This window comes from Zootermopsis nevadensis, unplaced genomic scaffold (assembly GCF_977971745.1).
Source record: "Zootermopsis nevadensis isolate Lab colony 2312 unplaced genomic scaffold, Znev_1.0 Znev_ptg000061l, whole genome shotgun sequence".
Classification (NCBI taxonomy): Eukaryota; Metazoa; Arthropoda; class Insecta; order Blattodea; family Termopsidae; genus Zootermopsis; species Zootermopsis nevadensis.
In genome coordinates this window covers 12,273,159-12,294,190 of record NW_028259192.1, presented here as the reverse complement: position 1 = coordinate 12,294,190, position 21,032 = coordinate 12,273,159, and the positions used below count along the sequence as shown (strand labels likewise).

General features: G+C 37.3%; 1 protein-coding gene across 2 annotated transcripts; it reads right to left on the bottom strand.

Annotated features, from left to right (window-relative positions):
- Positions 1–1,869: 1,869 nt before the first annotated feature.
- Positions 1,870–20,603, bottom strand: LOC110838168 (lysosomal aspartic protease). 2 transcript variants are annotated; one of them, XM_022081115.2, is made up of 9 exons: positions 20,471–20,603; positions 18,395–18,521; positions 16,934–17,057; positions 12,340–12,458; positions 11,310–11,509; positions 9,997–10,119; positions 8,213–8,360; positions 5,524–5,616; positions 1,870–4,304 (listed from the first exon to the last, which is right to left on the bottom strand). In XM_022081115.2, the coding sequence occupies exons 1-9, from the start codon at positions 20,506–20,508 to the stop codon at positions 4,149–4,151; spliced, it is 1,128 nt and encodes a 375-aa protein (XP_021936807.1). In that variant the 5' UTR covers positions 20,509–20,603; the 3' UTR covers positions 1,870–4,148. The 2 variants fall into 2 exon arrangements, with proteins under 2 accessions (XP_021936807.1, XP_021936798.1); XM_022081106.2 differs by lacking the exon at positions 20,471–20,603 and adding an exon at positions 20,217–20,394.
- Between the last annotated feature and the right edge of the window lie 429 nt (positions 20,604–21,032).

Sequence of the window (21,032 nt, the reverse complement as noted above, 5' to 3'; positions counted from 1 at the left end):
CGTACAGTATTGATAGACTATCGCCATTTAAGAGTACACATACTTATGGAAGCATTTTGTAAAAAGTGCCGTCTCATCACAATTATACAACTGTTCATCACTATAGTTGTGTCCTTCAGCTGCTTGCTGTAGTAGCTCTGTAAACTTTTCAGCTGTAGCTCTGTCAGAAGAACTGGATTCTCCTGCTATATTTATCTGAGCTACACCATGACGAATTTTCCACCGTGACAACCACCCACTTGATGCCGTGAACTCGTATTCATTTAGTTCTTTATGAAATTTCAGTGCCTGAGCTTGTTGAATCGGCCCGGACAACGGAATTCCTTCACTGCATTTTTGTAAAAACCACAGGTAAAGACATTCGTTTACATTGGTTGTATCAGGCAACCTGATTTTTTTTCAATCTAGCCCGACTCTGTGGTCTATTTGGTCTATATAAGAAAGCATTTTTTCTTCCTCTCGCATCCATCCACGAATTGTTCCCTCCGGTACGCCTAATTCCCGAAATAAACTAGACTTCGAACGACCCTGTTTCACTTTGTCGATAATGTCTAATTTTTCTTGAACGTAATAAGTTTTTCTTTTTGTTGTCATTTGTGACTAGTTCAGTAACGTGCACTGGACAAAAAGTAGCAATGAAAGCAGTTTAAAAGTACAAGTCACTTTAATATACCGGTAAACAAAAATACAGGACAAAATGTACGTAAAGAAATTAAAAGAAAAAGTTGATAGTGGAACCACGGTTCCGGAGAATCTGACGTAAATACGTCTCTGTAATGTTAATGAAATAATTCTTATGAGATAAGTATTTGTGATATTCTAAAACGTTTTTACCAGCACAAAATTATCTACTTTATGACGTACTTCTTCAACCGATTCACAGCTCAGCTCTTTCAGCAATAACGAATGCGGATTGTTGACGGCAGTAATGTAACACAACAATGCCGAGTAAACAGATGATGTTTCCTAGGTAACATAACAATGCGCGCAAGCTGACCATTGTCGTAATGTCAAAAAAAGATTTTAGCACACTTGATAGAACACAATAAAATAACACGAGAGATAAAACTGCACAACACGATGCTGTGAATGATAATGGTAACTGAACGTGGTCATATCCTGTACAACTGGAAATTTATTTTAAAATAAACTAATTTTGCCAACAGGTATTTCCAAGAACTACCCAAAACGATGGCTATTGTAAAATAAACATCCTGTTTATAGTAGGTCTGTTAGGCCTAATTAGTTCAGTACACTAGCACAACACAACTGGAAAGTGCTCATATTATAATTTGGTTACATTCCTCATTTTTTATTTTTATTTGCAGTGTTCTGTCTGACGACAGGTCCATATGAACAGGATCCTTCCATCCTTTTCTCGGACTGGGACCTGTTCATATACGTTCTTGGCAGATGATCCAGAAGTGGTTTGCCATTGCCTTCTTCTGTGTGTGAATGGAGTAATTCTTGGGATGCCAAGGAGAAACCGGGGAAGCCCCCGGAAGAAAACTCCGTGTTGCCTAGACCACGGCCTTGCCCAACACAAGTTATAAATTCGGGCACCGCCGGGAATCGAACCCGAGACCCCAGGATTACAAGGCCAGCGTTCTAACCGCTAGACCACCGTGGCTGGTTACATTCCTCATTACCCTATGAAAATAGCCAGAAGCCCATCTGATACAAGTTGACTGGATTCTTAAATGTTTACAACACAACCAACAGAATTGAAGGATACTCAAAAATATGGTATGTATAAATAACAAATCCTTTCACCTGTAACACAACTGAAGTTACTGTTATGCCTGCAACCAGATACATATTCATTTGTTTCAAATGCTCATCATGAAGGAAAAATGAGAATGTTATACGTCACTTCTCACATTTTACTGACCAGAAATGTTTCTTACATGTCATGTGAATGCTGAAATGTTACACAAGCAAATACAAATTAGTCACATATCAAGCGTGTTTTAAAAGAAATTTTAACTACGTATATCACAGTATTACTGCACATCTATTTACCCTAAAGCAGCCTTCTTTCAGCTATGGTTCATAAATCTTCACTTATTCTTTACCACATTTATGAGAGAGAAAGAAAAATACAAAAATTTAAAACTTTCAAACACAGCAATTCTTATACATAAATTGTAAGTATTTCTACACAAAAATTATGAATATTAAATGCTGTAATTATAAAAATTTAAGGTGACCTCTGATCTTATGAGAACTGCCTAAACTCTTGAAACAAAAACTTAAAGATTCAACAGAAATAAGAGACTTAACAGATAAATTCAATTAACAATTACAAATCTTTTACATATTCCCTTAAACTGTTCTCACATAACAAAAATAAAGAAAAACTGTGTCACATTCAGGTACACACAGTATATACCAGGTGTGGCAGAGGAAATGCATGTTTTTCAAATAACAATAACTCAGTTGATTTTCAAGTTAAAAAAATTGTAATTACACAAAAAGAAAGGTTTTACAACACAGTTTTTGTTGAACATTTTTTAATTACTTCCAAAAAAATAAGTCAAGTGACGCCCTTCCTTCTGTACGCACTCTTGCAGCCTCTCCTCGAAATTCTGCATTGCTCTTCCCAACATTTCATCCTCCACAGTAGCGATTTCCTGGCGAATGGAATCTTTCAGTTCCTGGATGTTGTGTGGTTTGTTTCTGTAGACCTTTGATTTGAGGTAACCCCACAAAAAATAGTCACATACAGACAGGTCAGGGGAGCGAGGCAGCCAAGGGATATCAATGAAACAGGAGATGACGTGTTGGGGAAACATGCCACAAACCACCTGCATCATCTAAGCCATCTACTAGCAAGGGGCGGAAATCCCCCACCCTCCTCCTTGCTGAGTACCAGCCATTCGAAAAACATGCGTTTCCTCTAACGCACCCAGTATAACAGAAGGTTCATAAATGTATTTGGACACCTTAATCTCTGCACAAAAACATATAAAGTACAGTACAGAATACAGTAATCCACAAAGAACAGCTGCTTCAAAGAAAATTACCATGATATTAGTGCAAAGATAAAATTAACTTATGTCTTAATATAGTAAAAATCAGTATTTTGCAACATACGAGGCGCGTCCACAAAGTAAGTTTCCCACTCGTCCCACAGCTAGCAAACCTTATATTGCGCGAAGCGACTGTGCGTACGTGATAGATCAATGACGTAGCATGGCGCATGCACTAACGGTACTTCCCGCGTTCTCACAGTAGCATCGTTGCAGCTGTTGAAGATGGAGGTTCTTATTCCAGCTCCCGCCGACTGTGAAGTGCGGTCAGTGATAACGCTAGGCCGCACACGGCTCGACGGACAGCAAGTCTCCTGCAGGAGTTCAGCTGGGAGGTGTTTAATCATTCACCCTACAGCCCGGACCTCGCTCCCAGTGATTTCCATCTTTTCCTACACCTCAAGAAATTCCTGTCCGGTCAGCGTCAGCGTTTTGAGAATGACAGAGAGGCGGAGATGGTTGTCACACAGTGGTTCCAATCCCAGGCGGCAGACTTCTACGACACAGGTATTCAAATGTTGGTCCCACGATATGACAAATGTCTCAATTCTGGTGGCGAATATGTTGAAAAATAGCTGGACACTTGCTGTATCTGTTGCAATAAATATTTCCGTGAAATTGTGTTTTGTTTCTGTAAACGGCCCCAGGGAAACTTACTTTGTGGACGAGCCTCGTATTAGCTAAAAACTGTTTTCACTCAGCAATACATTAAAAGTTTGATTTAAAGTACACTACAATTATTTTTATATCACAATCCAGCATTTAAGTGAAACACAACAGGTAACATCACTTGGTCTTCTGGGTTGAGATACCACGTAATTTTGTAGGTGGCTACCGATGTCTGAGAAGAACGTACTAATGTTCCTCTTATGTGATGGTAACCACTTACCAAGCAACCACATGAATTCACAGCCCACAAGACCATAACTGACATCTTCACTGCCATGAAAACATCAAGTTATTCCAATTGCAATTTGGGATTCTAGTACACTGTGATGAGCTATTGGGTCAATACACACAAATGCTCAATATTACACTGCATGAAAACCTCTGAAAAATGGGATATATACTTTTAACTAAAAACAGAACTTAACTTTGGTAAATCACACATAGTTTCTATGCAGCAACTGCAAATCCAACACGATCATTCCCCATGTCAAACTCTGTGTAAAATTTGCCAATAAAGACATCACCTAGGATCCAGAGAGGGCCTTTAGGCAAATCTATACCCATGAAACCAGAAAGGCACACTGTGCGACCAAACTGTGACACCTGGAACACAATATTAATGATGAAGTACACAATTATATTTATACAAAAACAAGACACAATTGCAAAGTCAAACCACATTACAGATATGACTTCAATAATAATATTAAAAAAAACAGTACAGGTAGCCCTCGATTTACGCCGGGGATGCGTTCCTGGACGAACCGGTGCAAATTGAAACTCTTTTATAATGTAAATCAATGGGAAGTCAATGACATGCGTTCCCAGCACCCAAACATTGACGAGTAGTATAATGGCATTACATTTAAAGCTCTGAAATAACGGAAATAAAATAAAGGGAATTTAAAAAATTTATTTTATACACTTACAGTCGGCAATTCGTTGGTCCCCGCAATTGACTGCGACTCTGTCATGTGATTGATGTGTACAGTCATCTCTGCTGTTATGCGATAGTTGCATTCACATAAGACGCCGACCTATAGAAAATCGCGTAGTAAAAATAACCCCTAAACCTCCGCAGAGATTAAATTAGTCCTTTGAAAGTTTAAAGCGCCAGGAATGAAACTGCATAAGAGCAAACTCGCATATGCAAAAGTTTGCATTTCACAAACAGCTTTTACCGATTCATCGATCTCAGTCGAGCAAATTCGCGTTAACGAAACATACGAAATTGCAGAGATGACTGCATTTATAATTTTTATTCAAAATCAGTGATGTAAGAATTACGATTTAGTATAAGAATCAGTACGAGATACATTGTAAAACATTATAAATAATAGTAAAGTATATTTTTTCACTTTTTGACTTTCTGGTTTCAAAATCGTCGTTATTCTGAAATGGTGCAAATTGAGGGCTACCTGTATATAATTTTCTAAACTACATTTATGAAATGAAATACAGATTGTGATGTCCTGTATTGTGACGCCATGTAGTCTTGAAGGTGGATACCACTGTTCCACAGGCACCTTTACCCTGAAGATGTAGGTGATTGGTTCTCCAGAAATATCAGTAATCGTCTACATGTCATAACCCAGATGACCACAATCCAAATTTTCACCACAGTAAAACCTCATACAATTTGAATTTATCCTCTACTGGTCACAAATGCAATGATGAGAGACAATTTCAATTGCTTTTCCTCTTTATGGGAGATTCAGGACTCTTTCTACTGACAATTATTCAACAAAGTCCGAGTACTGGGAGAAAAACAATAAATGTTATGACAAATCAATAATATTAAAGAAGGTACATTATTACTTACTCTAAGAATATAATCCTTTCCATCCAGGGTAAAATTCCTACTGCCAAGTATAAAATCAATCACAGGTAGCTTGGGAATCAAGTTGCAGTCCACCTAAATGTACATATAGAACAAGAGTGACAAAAAATTCAGTATTCACAAAACTGTTAAATTTCTCCAGTTGGGCAATATAAGTTTGTCATAATCTAGCAATTAAATGTAATGTACCAAGTGAGTCAGCATTCTAGGCAAGTGTGCGAATGGCCATATGATATACAGTGAAACCTCGATGCATCGTTTTCGGCGGGGGTGGGAAATAAAAACGATAGATGCGGGAAAACGATAGATGCGGGAAAGCATTAAAAATTTTAAAAAAAACAATGTTTCTCTTTCAAAGTTACTTCTTTTTACCAAAAAAGTCTTTAATGGACAACTGGTTTGTCGAAACTTTACGTTTTAGACCAAACAGAGTACTTTCCACGTTCAAAATGTTTTCCTCGTCACGTTCGCTAATATTATGGGCATAAAAGAACGACTTCACTTTTGCCAATGCAGCGTGTGCTTCGGCAAAACTCGGCACAGCTTCGGGCTCGTATTCGTCGTCTTCCTCACCGCTCACACCCCCTTCGCGATCGTCACACAACTCATCAATCGTGTCGACTCCGCATGTAGCAAGCTCGCTGTCTACTGCCGCGTAGTCACCAAATTTAACCACGTCTTTCACGGCGCCAAATCTATTCCAGTCTTCGTGAAAGCCATCATGCTCATCCACACTGACGTTAGAGTCTGCTTCTGCGCGAAGTTCACACCCGTAGCCACCTTTGTGAAAACAATTCAGAACAGTTGGTTGGGAGACATGCCGCCAAGCTGCCACTGTGAAATGAATTGCTTGTAGCACGTCAATTTTCATGTTGACATCCTTCCCAGCATCCATTTCACATACAGCTGTTTGCACAAGGCGCTTTCTATACAACTGCTTGAAAGATTTTATGATGCCCAAATCAAGCGGTTGCAAGACGCTCGTGCAATTTGCTGGATACTGCACGACTTTCACATTTCGTAGAAATGTCGTGTCCTTCGGATGAGCGGCACAATTATCAACAAACAGCAAAATCTTTCTGCCTTGTGCGCCCATGGAGGCATCTAGAGAACTTAAAAACGCCGTAAAGACGTCTGTTGTCATCCAAGCCTTTTTGTTGGCGTGATATTTCACCGGAAGTTTTTTCATGTTTTTGAAACAACGCGGTTTTCGTGATTTTCCAACTACAATCGGAACCCGTTTGTCACTACCGTCACTGTTAACACACAGAAGAACAGTAATTCGGTGTTTTGCACGTATTCCCCCGTGGCAAGATTCACCTTTCAATGCCAGAGTCCTATCCGGGAGGGCGTTGTAGAAAAGTCCGGTCTCATCCGCATTATAAATGTCCCGCGGCTCATATCCCTCCAGCAGTGTTGGCAGTCTCTCGAGTCACAGCTCCGTTATTTCCACATCCACAGCAGCACTTTCGCCTTTCCTTTGTACTTGTAATAAAAGCATTTGTGAAGAAATTCACAGTGCACATGCCATTTGGCATCGCTGGAACGAAATATGAGTGCACCCTAATTAAAATCGTAAAATTTCTGACAATGAGCACCGCCATTCACTCCAACTATCACCCCTGCACCACTGTCCCCTCATTCCAAAAGGATCTGTGCTGGTTGGGCGACATAACAGGTTACCGCTACTGTGTATTCCAAAAACATTCTGCGTCTTTCGGTATTAATTTATCTCAAAACCCAGCATTTTAATTTCTCAGAAACGATCATTGCGGGAAAATTGTGGGCCGGGACTAAGATTTTTGAACGATCGATGCGATAAAACGATAGTTCGAGGAACGATAGAAGCGGGAAAATGTAACATTATTTTATATGGGATGTATTCGGGACCGAACAAAACGGACGATGCATCCGGGAAAACGATAGTTCCGGGAACGATGGATAGAGGTTTCACTGTATTCCCACTCACATTATATTTATTTCTTACCATCATAATTGTGTTATAGAATGTTATCATTATTAGGGCCTTATTATTTATTACTATACTCTTTGAAAGAACTTATCCATCAATATTAAATTTGTTGTATATATCCTCAAAGTTTCACACCATAGCCATATTTGTAATTGTTGAATTATAAGCAATATTTTATACACAAGCTTAATTTGAAGGTTTGTTTATTATCTATTTTCACACCAATTAACATGCCTAATTCCAACTTATCATTAGTTACTGCTGTCAAACTGAAAGGTTTGGACAATTATCACATGGCTGTCATGTTATTATTTTACATTCTACTCAACAAAATTTCTATATTTTTCAATGATCTATTACCATTTCCAATCACAATAATAAAAGCAACTTCAATGTAAACAAGTCTGAAAAAATATTGCAAGTATTGTATTTGAGCTCCGGTCATGAAAACTAGCAATGGCTGGAGGTTCGTCGTGCTGACCACAAGTCACCCTATATCTGTTTGGATGATTGTTCACCTCTGCTTAGGCATGTGAACGTGAGGATAGCAGTCAAGCTAGTCAGCTTTGGCTCTCTGGAGCTGTTACGTCACGGATTTAATTTTTAATTGTATTTGAGCACTGAATCACCCTGCATTATATGCTTTAGAAGGAACACAAATCACATTCAATGCACCAATTGATCACAGTGTGTTCTTACCATGTATTCACCACCCACAATAGGAGTGCCACCGATGAGTTTATTCAGAGCTGTTACTTCACTCACAGGTCCAGCAATAAGACTGGTGCCAGTATCAGCAATTGCCTCACAACCAACAGCACAGAAGGAGCTGCTTCCAACTAGTACTCTGCAAATCAACAATTCTGGACAGACTTAACTATTGCACTTGGTTTTTACATCAAATCTGACATTATTACTTCAGTTTGCATTTATGCCAAATATATGGTGCAGTAGGATCAGAAATAAAATTGACACTGAATTCATGAAATATTATATTTGCAAAATAAGTTTCATTTTCAATCCAGCTCTCTCTCTATAAACTGATATTATGAGACAGTTAAACTCAAAGCAATCCTGTGCTTATCATATAACGATGATATAATGAAGTAAAATTTCATGTATTCTTAACTTCACCACTATCTGAACATCAGGAGTTGGTTTGCTAATTTATTATGAAATTCAAGTTAATGTAAAATCTAATTTAACAAACAAAATCAATGTACCTATAAAAGTAAAAAACTTCAAAACAACACAAAACTTTCAGATCATACAACACTGCCTGTGACTGGTCTCTGCAAATTATAAAACATTTAAAACTTGAAAACAATTTACTCAATAAGAATTCTTCAGACTGCAACAGGTTTTCAAAGCCTAGAAAAACATCTGTCATTCTAAGCGTCACATATTCAGAAACAAATCCTAGTGAACAGTTAGTGATATTGAAAGAAAAAATTCTATTTCCAGCAGTATATTCCCAAAGAACACGTGAAATCAAGTTATACAAACCACATGAAACGGCGGGATAAAAATACTATATGAATGTTTATTACATACAGAGCATTAATATGCAACCACTGATGTCTTACTACTTGCAGCATTGTGCTGAACTTTGTAGAAACACAATGACTGCATAATAAGATATCTCCTAATAACAAAACATTCTTAAAACCCATAAAGCATTCTAAACATATCACAATGTCTTTTAGGCAGACTGTTTCAACAGAGCAATGCCATTTTTTATACTGATTGTGTAGTTTGTAATTTTCTATGTGGTTTCTGTTTCAGACTCTGCACCTAATAGTTGCAAACAACTACTAATTTTTTAAGATGTTATCTCTTTGCAGTCATAACATTGTATTTTATGCAGCCAGGATTGCTATGGGATTTAAATACTCCTGAATTACTGAATACCTATAATACATAATCCCATTTCACTTTTCAAAGGAGTTAAAATTATTTGTACCAGATTGTAGTAGATAAAACATTCAATAATTAACTGCCCATATGAAGTGGCCAGCAGTATATATGAACCAACCAGACACATGACAAGAAATTCTGTCCATATGTCAACATACAACTGTGGGAGGAAATGTAGCGTGTCGATTAAAAACCAACATACGACAGAAAAGTGTTCATGACAAAAGAATGAATAACACCAGAACAAAGTCAAATTTGATACTTTCTTCTAACACTTCTTCTTATTCTTATGTAAGATTTGAGATTTCACAGCAGTGAGTATGAAGATTTCTGTCTTCTTATTCTTGCATCTACATGTGATTATGGATAACAGTATTACATATACTAACCTCCTCTTCTTCTTCTTCTTCTTTGCTGGTGCTACAACCTTGTGTGGGTCTTGGCTTCATCAAATATACTTACAAGTTTTATAAAATTTCCCTTAATATGGCAAAACAGGTATATGGAAGAAATATTTCTGCAGTTTCCTTAAATTAATGTAATTATAATTAGTTATTTGAACTCACTTGTCCATCTTGAATTGCCAGTATGCTTTTTTATCTACTGGCAAATAAGTGAAGTCTCCTGTGTAGTGTTTGGGATCTGAACCACCAAGAATTAGCTCACCTCCTTGTGGTGCATCAGGGTCTCTGGTGAGAAAACAAACGTACAATTTTACTTTTCTGATTTCAAATCAGTATTACCAAGTACAATTTCAGGTCATCATGGCAACAAGTAACAAGTATGAAGGCTGTTTCTTTGTTGATAATTTTCATAGTTAGATATTTAAAAAACTGTGGAACTTGTGCATATGTTAGAATGACAATAGTTAGTAAATCAGCAGGAACTTACTTGAACTCCACAATCCTAAAAAGAAAAATACTGTCTGCAATACATCTACATCATTGAAGGTTAGCCTTTGTTATATGGAAATAGGACATAAAAACACCCCATACTATGGGGCTGCTACCAAGTGGACTTAAACTCCATTGTAAACAGTTTGGTGGTATGCTAGTACAAAGAGTTTGACTGCATATAAACAGTGATGCACAGATTATAAAGGTTAATGTCCTTTTAATTACTTTTATTACAAAAGAATTAGGAGAATTTTATTAAATTACATGTACTGCACACCTTCCCTGCTGCAGAACCAATTACCTTATAACACCTGCCCAGTTTACTCATTTTCTCCAACTCCAGTCCCTTTCTTCGTCAAAGTCAAGTGTCACAAAAAATAAGCCAATTTTATTATTTCAATGTTGTAATTTTTGTTGACACAGGTGCACCTAACTTTCAAATAATGTATACCATGAAATGCGTTCATGCACTGAACATTCATAAGATAAGTTAATTCTTCGACTACAAAATATGTAAACTATGTTAATACATTCCTGCATCATTATCAAAGATAATTTTCCTCATATAACTGTAGCAAAAAATTTAAAGATTAGAATAAGTTAATAATAAAACGGAAACTTCATAAAATGTCTTCATTTATGCACAGCACATCAACTGTTTTACAAAACAAGTATTGAATTGTTCCGAAGAACTGGGGAGGAATTACTTCATTCAGCAGGACTATCTATAGGTGGATTAGCATTACATTTTGCTTATGCTTAAGAATTTGATGTGTAGTCTTATATTCATCTCTATTGAACAGCCCTGTAAGTTTTATAAATTACAATCTTATGAATAGCAGTTAACATATTTTAGAAAAAATTAATTGCTTGCAGACACATGTGGATTTTAATTCAAATATAATTTTATATAATTCTGAAATCAAGTTTCGTGTATATATGTACATGCACATATATGTGCAGATTATTACAAGATAAAATACCTGTTAAGATAAAATGAGAAGACAGGCTGTGAGATAAGTCCCTGTTTGATCAAATTATAAAACACGGGTATGACACCATCCACAGATATTGAGCTGTATGCCATTCCCAGGATACCATCAAACTTTGCAGCAACAAAGGCCAGTCCAGGTTCACTTACAGCCTCTGCAAATGTCTGCTTTTTCACTTCAAGTCCCCCCACCTGCAAAACAGATTTAATGATGTAAAGTATATACATAGTAATCATGCAATACAAATTCTGTGTTTATAATTAGAACCTACATAGAAAGGTGGTTCAATAGAAACCCACCCATAGGCCAATTACATATCCACATTGAGTTCATTCAAACCGAGTAAAAACCCACATTCAGACATGCATACCCAGCACTGGATGCCTTTTAAGATAATTCAAAAACCTTCCACCAGAAAAAGGCATCACCACCTTGTTTCACTTAAGCATCTGACTGGAATCAGCATCCCTCGAGTACCTACTTCAGTAACACAAACATCCAGACTATGCCAGACACTCCAGTACCTCCCAACGTGTGCTGCACCTTGGTCTTGAAACATTTTCCTGCGTAAGGGCATGTGTTATCATACAATTGTCTGCACCAGGCTTTCATAATGCTTTCAGATGCACAAACACTGTCATACATGGCCTGCATCCACTAATGAATCTCCACTGACCAAAGGCCTTCTCCACCCAAAATCTGGATCATAGCATGTTTACTGTGCTTGAATGGATGTGGAATATGATATGCAATATTTTCAACACTGTCACACATATCTCTGCTGAACAGTAGCACTAATGCTCATAATTTGATTAACTGATTCCTTATCCTACACTTCTAACATAATCATGGTACTGCATGACTCAATATTCACAAATGTCAAGCACTAGGTGAATCAAATTCATATCAAATAAGCAGTCTGAACGAAAGGTAATTTACAGAAGATAAAACATAGTATTTAAAAACTCTTCCCAGATTTATGTTATTGAAATTCTATAAGACATACTTAGATATCACTTACATTGACAGTATCAGTGGACAGGAATCCAGACAGACTGCCAGAGCCATAATGGATTTCAAATTCAGTTCCATTTTTCATGTAAGATGATGACTTTGTAGAATCATATTTGTAATGAAGCACTGCAATAAAAATGATGTATCTGTGTAAATAAAAAATCTGTATACTAGCTATATGTTATAAAGGAAAGCAGCCAAGAAGAGTGTGTGTTCAGATTGTTTGTCATGCCTACAAAACCAGTTAACCTTTCTTCTCACAGTTCAAGCACACACAGGAGGGTTAACAGTGATAACACTCACAAACTTCACTATTCAACACTTCACAGAAAATAATAATAATTCATCCAGAAGATGAGTACAGATTATGATAGACTGCAAATCATAAAATTTTTCAAATACCTCAAGAATATCCATTCCACACTGTACTACCCCATACAAAATTCAACTATGAATTTTATATACTCTTTTGACAATACCTCCAACAAAGCAATTATGAATATAACTGTATATTTATACCAGATGATATAAAATAAAAAAAGTGACAGTTTACCGAGAGAAATAATGCAGGAATGCAGCTGCAAATGTAAAATGGAATAAACACAACACCAACAAGAAAAGTGGAGGGCACTAGACATAGGTTGTTCACCTTTACTCTTTTTTTAATCTACACAGCAGGAAAATAAAGACTTGCAGCAATGTTCATCATAATAAAGAGGTATTTCACTCAAAGACAATGAAATTCAAAAAAACGGACATAACATGTGAGGTGCAAGGAGACAAAGGTGTTGTCTGTTGGCAAGGCAAGAGGAAACTGTATACAAGAACTTCATGTGCATAGTTCCCTGAATCAGGTAACTATGTGTACAAATCATGTGTGTGTGTGTGTGTGTGTGTGTTTGGGGGGGGGGGGGGGGGGCAACACACCCATAAATTATTTCAAGAACAATTTTTAGAAGTTCAGATTCATTGTACATCATTATTTTCTGCCAGCCGCACTGCCACACTCTCTAAGAGTCAGTGACAATTCATTCTGCTGCTAGCCTACTGGACTGTACTCCGACTACTACAAACTTGCAACTTCACACTGGAGCTTGCTACATCACATACCGGTGAAACCGGGGATCATTAAATCATAGCACTACTTTAAGCCCTTCTCAGAATGTCTTGTTTCCTCATATTTTGTTACATAGACTACATCAAACAAGTAGTTCTAAAATAAACTTGTTTCTGGCATACAGGAAAAGTTCAACCTGTACCTCTCCATTCTCATGTTTCTACCAGCAATAAATAAAATATAATCCTATACAGTGGTGTTCCTTCTCGAAGGTATCACCACCTTGTCGAAGGCAATCTGCCAGGTGAGGAGGCTTGCGTGCTCAAATGACCCTTAGGGCTATGCCGGCCGGAGCTTCGGCTCGTGGTAGGGTCACCCAAGCCAGACAGGTCTAAGGTGATGTGCTAGACTAAGAGTGATACCCTGGTCCTCCAGGTTGGGGGTTTGGCGTAAGGCTAACAACCTTTCACCGTAAAAAAAAGCACAGTTACGAAAAAATTAACTAAGCCTCGGACCAGGACAGGCTCTTTGGCACGACCATGGCAATTGAAAAAGGACATGAGATTTGGTACTTGGAACATTAGGAGCCTCTATAGGACTGGGGCACTGAAATCAGTGAGTAGGGAATTAGAGAATTATAAGTTAGACTTAGTGGCAGTGCAGGAAGTGCGATGGGACGGGGAGGGCACGATCCCTGTGGACAATTTCACATTTTTCTATCGAAAGGGGAGTGACAATCATCAGTTAGGGACGGGGTTTTTTGTTCATAACAAAATTAGGGCAGCAGTTAAGAGAGTAGAATTTGTTAGTGACAGGTTGTCTTACGTAATTTTGGAAGGACGTTGGTGCGACATCATTGTCCTTAATGTTCATGCCCCAACTGTGGACAAAAGCGATGATATCAAGGATAGCTTTTATGAAGAACTGGAATCAGTATTTGATACATTGGCAAGTATCACATGAAAATTCTGCTAGATTTCAATGCAAAAATTGGGAGGGAGGATACCTTCAAACCCACAATAGGCAGCGAGAGTCTCCATGCACTTAGTAATGATAACGGTGTTAGAGCAGTAACCTTCGCTACGTCAAAAGATTTAATTGTAAAAAGTACAAAATTTCCACACCATGATATTCATAAATACACTTGGACTTCCCCAGATGGGAACACACACAATCAAATAGATCATGTTTTGGTAGATAACAGAAGGCAGACAAACGTAATTGATGTGAGGTCTTTCAGAGGAGCAGATTGTGACACTGATCATTATCTGGTGGTAGCAAAAGTGAGGGAGTGGCTTTCAGTAAGTAGATGAACTAAGCAAAATTTTGACACAGAAAGATTTGATTTGAAAAAAATTAGTGAGGGAGAGGCAAAGGAACAATATCAAGTTGAAATTTCGAGCAGGTTTCAAATTTTAGAGACGGATGAAGATATGGAAAGTGGGGACATCTACAGGGAGTGGGAAAATGTCAGAAACTGCATCAAAATTTCAGCCAAAGAGAAACTAGGATACTACAGGAGAAAGCAAAATAAACCGTCGTTTGATGAAGAATGTTCCAAATTAATAGATCGAAGGAAGCAAACAAAACAAATGCAGATAATCTATGTAACGTGAGACGTGAAGCTAGTAGAACCTTTAGGAATAAGAAAAGGGAATACCTGAAGGGCAAAATTGCTGAACTTGAAACAATTAATAAGGGAAAAAATATCAGAGACCTGTACAGAGGCATTAATAACTTTAAGAAAGGATATCAACCCCAGACCAATTTGGTAAAGTTTGATATGGCAATTTGCTTGCAGATCCAATAAAAATTGTGAATAGGTGGAAAAAAAATTTTAGCCAGCTCTTAGATGTTCATGAGACTGGTGATATTAGACAGATTAAATTACATACAGCTGAACTGTTAGTGCTAGAACCTAGCTTAGATGAAGTTGAACTAGCCATTGGGAAGTTGAAAAGTTATAAATCTCCAGGTATTGATCAGATTCCAGCCGAATTAATCAAAGCAGGTGGCAAAGGGTTGCATATGAGGATCCATAAGCTTATTCAGTTAATTTGGGATAAGGAAGAGATGCCATAACAATGGAAGGAATCCATAATTATTCCTATTCATAAGAAGGGGGACAAGACTGATACTGGTAATTACCGAGGAATTTCTCTCCTATCAACCTCATACAAAATTCTATCCAACATTCTTTTGGCAAGATTAACTCCATATGCGAATGAAATTATTGGGGATCATCAGTGTGGGTTCAGACGAAACAGGTCAACAATTGATCAGATCTTTTGCATTCGTCAGATACTTGAGAAAAAATGGGAGTTCAGTGGGACGGTACATCAATTATTTATAGATTTCAAAAAAGCCTATGACTCTATGAAGAGAGAAGTGTTATATAATATTCTTACTGAATTTGGTATACCAAAGAAGCTAGTGAGTCTAATAGGAATGTGCTTAAATGAAACCTGTAGCAAAATTCGAGTAGGTAAATATGTATCTGAGACATTCTTCATCAAGAACGGTCTAGAACAAGGAGATGTTTTGTCTCCCTTGCTATTTAACTTTACGCTAGAATATGCTGCCATCAGGAAAGTCCAAGATAGGCAGGAGGGTTTGCAATTGAATGGGACACATCAGCTATTGGCATATGCTGATGATGTTAATTTATTGGTGGACGATATGAATACAATAAAGAGGAACGCAGAAGTTTTACTAGAGGCTAGTAGACAGGTGGGGCTAGAAGTAAATTCAGAAAAAACTAAGTACATGTTGGTATCTCGTCATCAGCAGACAGGCTGGCAGGGTAGCTAATAAGTCCTTTGAAAGGGTTACAAAGTTCAAAATATCTGGGAACAACAATAACAAATCAAACTGATACTCATGAGGAAGTTAGGAGGAGATTAAATTCTGGAAATGCTTGCTACTTCTCAGTTCAAAATATTTTGTCTTCCCGTCTGATCTCTAAGAACCTGAAAATTAAAGTATACAAAACAATAATCCTGCCTGTTGTTTTGTATGGGTGTGAAACATGGTCTCTCTCAGAGGGAGGAATACAGATTGCAGGTGTTTGAGAATAGGGTGTTGAGAAGGATATTTGGGCCTAAGAGAGAAGACGATGGGGCATGGAGAAAACTGCATAATGATGAGCTTAAAAATTTGTACTGCTCCCCCAGTATTGTCAGGGTGATTAAGTCGAGAAGAGTGAGATGGGCGGGGCATGTAGCACGCATGGATGTGACAATAGGTGTGCACCGTGTATTGGTTGGGAAGCCTAAGGGGAAGAGACTGCTGGGGAGACCTAGACGTAGATGGGAGGATAATCTCAGGTGGGATCTATGGGAGATAGGAGTTGAAGGAGACTGGATTTCGTTAGCCCAGGACAGGGTCCGGTGGAGGGCTTTGGTTAATTCGGTGATGAACCTTCGGGTTCGGTAAGCCATCTAGTTAGTTAGTTATACGGTGGTTAGTTATCCAGTTTCAGGAAATGGCCACATATTAGTGCAGCCAATCACTTTCATAACATAACATTACTTATGCTACTTACAACATGCTATGCTAGTGTAGTGACATTTCTTCGATGGGACCCATAGGTTGGATGACCCAGTATCAAACACCACTCGGAACTTCTGAGGTGGGTCACCAATACTTATTGGACCATAGTATTGTGCCTATAAAATTATCAGTTCATCACAAAACAACAAATTAATCTCAGCTATCTGGTCTCTATGTCACTGGTCTTCTGGGTTACAATGATATACAGTCTCGAGGTTCTCACTAAATCCGAACTTCAGTAACTACCTACAAAACTACAGTGTCAATACCCAGAAGATCACAAACAACCCCATTATCATAAGAACTTCAAATCATTTGTTGTATCTACATGCTCAAATTGTCAGAAACATCAGGCAATGGTTACCTTTCACATCACACAATATTACTGTATGAAAGACGGTATCACAAATAATGATCATTGACTTTGTTGCACAGTACCATAAAGTAAAACCAATAAGCATCAGTCTTCATTATCAATACAACTGCATTCTCCCAGGTCTCTTACAACTAAACAAATTTTTTTGAAAAGAGCATGTAATTTTGTTTCAATAACATTCAACAGCATCTTTAAAAATAAAAAACCTGGCAAGATTTATAGTTTGCAGACATGCTACAGCACAGTTTTTAAGGAATATATAATTGCATCAAGCATTAAATGGACTATTAGCAAAAGAACACACTGCTGATGCAAGTGATGCAGGACTTGGTACAATAAATTTAGTCTGAAGAATCAGGTACAGCTAGCTGCATGATATTCTTGGCAATTCATATTTGAACTCCCATGCAACCTTTAACCACCAGTCTTTTAACTATTATATCTACATGGTCTTTCCACCTCTTGAACTATATTATGAATCTTAAATTTCTGATACAGGTTTGTAAGGGATACTGATGCACCTCTTATAGACTCTCCTATCGAATTCCCAACCTTAGCCTTCTAGTGGTGCAACCTGTTCCTACTAAAAGGCCCTGTAGACCAAGTCACAGCAGTATAACTCTTTCATCAGGTACAGAGGAAATGCTGTACATAACAGCTGTTCCAGAGGCTAGAAAGGTAGCAGCCCTACCACTGTACTTACCTTCTTTTGGCTAGCAACCAATTGAAGGGACATATATCACTTTCAAGGCAAAAAGAGAATTCTGTTATGTAATGCCCATAACAGGCCATATGGCCTATACTGGAAAGGAAGAATAAGAAATAATTTCTGATACAATGCAGTGTTTTTAGAATTCCCCCACCTACCTAATGGTATCTACCTAGCTAATTTCTGATTTCTCTGCTTTGTCACCCCATGCCCTTGTTTCACTATCATGTTTTACAACTAGATCAACCAAAACTCTGTTTAGTTCAAATATTTACTTCTAAATATCCATGCAAAAATACTTCCATGGTGTTAACTACAGAAGATCGTAATCCAAATTTTCACTACCATGTAAACCTTAAATCTCTTACATCAAGATAATTTGATAATGGTTCTGGAATAGGCCCATCAACATTTTCTGTCAGTCGAATCTGATGCACATCTGTACCAGCTTCCTGTAGTGCTCTGCGTGCTGACTGGAATTTATACAGCGGAATCCTACAGAAAAGAATATCTTTATAACTTCTATTCTGTACCACCTACCTCTTAACCTTACACTATGAATACTCAAATCTATTTAAAAATTACAAAAACTGGTCATCTCACTGAACTATTTGGTAAGACAGCACTTGGTGAAACACATTTTAGTTTGCAATCTATCACTTACACACACATACATGAGCAATTAATACAGTCTCCCATTTAACTCAAAACCCACCTACTATGAAGGGATGCCTATGTTCTGCATCATGACTAACTCATTTCCTGATAGTTCGCTCACTGTTATTCCAATTCATAAACAGGAAAATTATTCACACCTCAACAAGACTAATGCAATACAGTGTAGTTTCATAACTACTGCCCAACACAAGCAAATTTTTGTTCATAAAGATGTCAAAACCTACGTAAGGAAGAAATTCTACACATAGACTCACAGCAAATTTATGAAAGCTATTCCCAAGTGTTTCAGTTCCTTCCAAAATGGTACACTAACTAGTGAACAGATTCTGAACAGGTTATTTGTTACAGATGTGAAAATGCACATTATTTATTCTCTCAGAAGAACATTGGATGATATCAGAGTGCAGTTAAAAGGCATCCCAAAAATGTTTTTAAGATGCTTATCCCACAAACCTGTGCATCAATGACATTTGTGCACAGAGCCATACAATTTTATCTGAAGCCATACAAATTTAGTTGGGCAGAAATTACATACCGCAGATTACATTATGAGAGTACAGTTTTGTAACTAATTTTGTGAAGCAGTGTGTACCTGTGAAGTCAATCCAACAGATGATTCACTTGAGCAGAAATTTAAAGATCCAAAATAGGCAAAAAATCTCAGACTAATATGTAAAGTGTCATTACAAGATATTAAAGTTGAAGTATGGTGTGTTATATGTGCAACAAGAATAATCAGACCCAACTTCCTTCTGGATACATTTCAGAAAGATACATCAGACATATTCTCACAAAAAATTTCAAAATTTAATTGATGAGAAATAAATAATTTGAGTTCTGCAATTGCTGGTTGGCTTCGTGATTTGTAGAAATGTACCTTAATCTCTATATAGACATTACAGCTTGGTAGTTTTATACCTGAAATGGCAGTCTGTTAATAATGTAGTATTTATTCTTCATTATCAAGTGATAAGGTGTCTACATATTTATGTATATGTTGTTTATTTAACAAGTCAGTAGCAAATACACAATGCAGTGGAAAGGATAAGGAAAGAAGTTTTCATGGCCTGTGTTAAGATATGTTCCCAGCATTTGCCTGTACGGACTGAAGAAAACCACGAAAACCGTCAGAACAGGTGATCCCTAGATTTTAACCTGGGCCCTCCTGAATGAGGAGCAGCACAAACCCCTCGGCCGCGACGTAATAATTATTCCTGTGAGTGACAAATAATGAATTGATGTGGATAACTTTTTTTTCTTTTGGAAAACATTACTGTTTTGCATATTTTGAGAGTAATAAAATGTGACTTTACACTCAACATTACATGTTCGAAATGTGTACTGTACACGCACAGCGAATGTCCAAAGAAGTCTTGCATTCAATAGAAACCACCATTAATACAGATCCTAAATTAAATTGTATCTTTAAATCAATAGAAAAACACAAACTCACTACGATAAGAAACTTACTGTATACACACCAATAATAACAATTACATTATTATAACTAACCGAACAAACGTGCTGCTGCAAGCTGCTACCAAAATAATAAACAGCCCTGTACGGATCATTATGGACACAGAACCTTTATTTGAAGAACCGACAACACGTAATGCCTGATACCTTCAATATCATCCACACATCCGCAAAGTGCTTCTGTCGGCGATTCGTAGTCATGAGACCGGCCCCTGAACGAGCATTATAAAAATGATCTTTGAAGACCTTATGATACAAAGACTAAATATATTTTTGTAATTCTTATATACCTTGTATGCGTTTTACGTTGAGTGTCAGTTATTAACATGAAGTATTATTTTCGTCACATGTCCATCATTTAATCCAGTAATGCAGTAGGAAAATGTATATTCTACAGCCATAACCTAGGTGATTGTGGATGGAAGCAAGCCAGGAAAGATGCCAGGGCGGTCAGGACCGATATAAAAAAAGAACTAGGTGGTTGTGAGCAAGAACGCCAATTAAATTATTTGTCATGTCGCTTTTAGTTTTATTACAAATTTAATACTACCTAAAATATTTTCCGCAATGATGTATTTTAGACCTAACATAGTTAGCTAATCCTTCAACTTTGAAAGTCTTATTCTGACCTTTAAATAGATAATAGATTTCTGACGATGGTGCGTTATGATAAACCTGACTAATGCTTCCCCACTTTACTTGCCCTCTAAATTTTTTAAGTAAGTTAATACTAAGAGCACAAATCCCCCTGCAAGAAACTAAGTATAAAATTAAAACTTTGCATACCGTGTAGTGTATTAGAATATAAAATAAGCAAACAACTATTAACACTATAAAAAGTTTGTCAAAAAA

What these genes read in the sequence shown, in the direction of transcription:
- LOC110838168 (XM_022081106.2), bottom strand. Translation starts at nt 20,275, where the DNA reads ATGATCCGTACAGGGCTGTTTATTATTTTGGTAGCAGCTTGCAGCAGC. An exon ending in TGGCAATTCAAGATGGACAA is followed by an intron (nt 8,361 to 9,996) that starts GTGAGTTCAAAT and finishes GTTGATTTGCAG; the next exon opens with AGTACTAGTTGGAAGCAGCT. An exon ending in TTGTGGGTGGTGAATACATG is followed by an intron (nt 5,617 to 8,212) that starts GTAAGAACACAC and finishes ATGTACATTTAG; the next exon opens with GTGGACTGCAACTTGATTCC.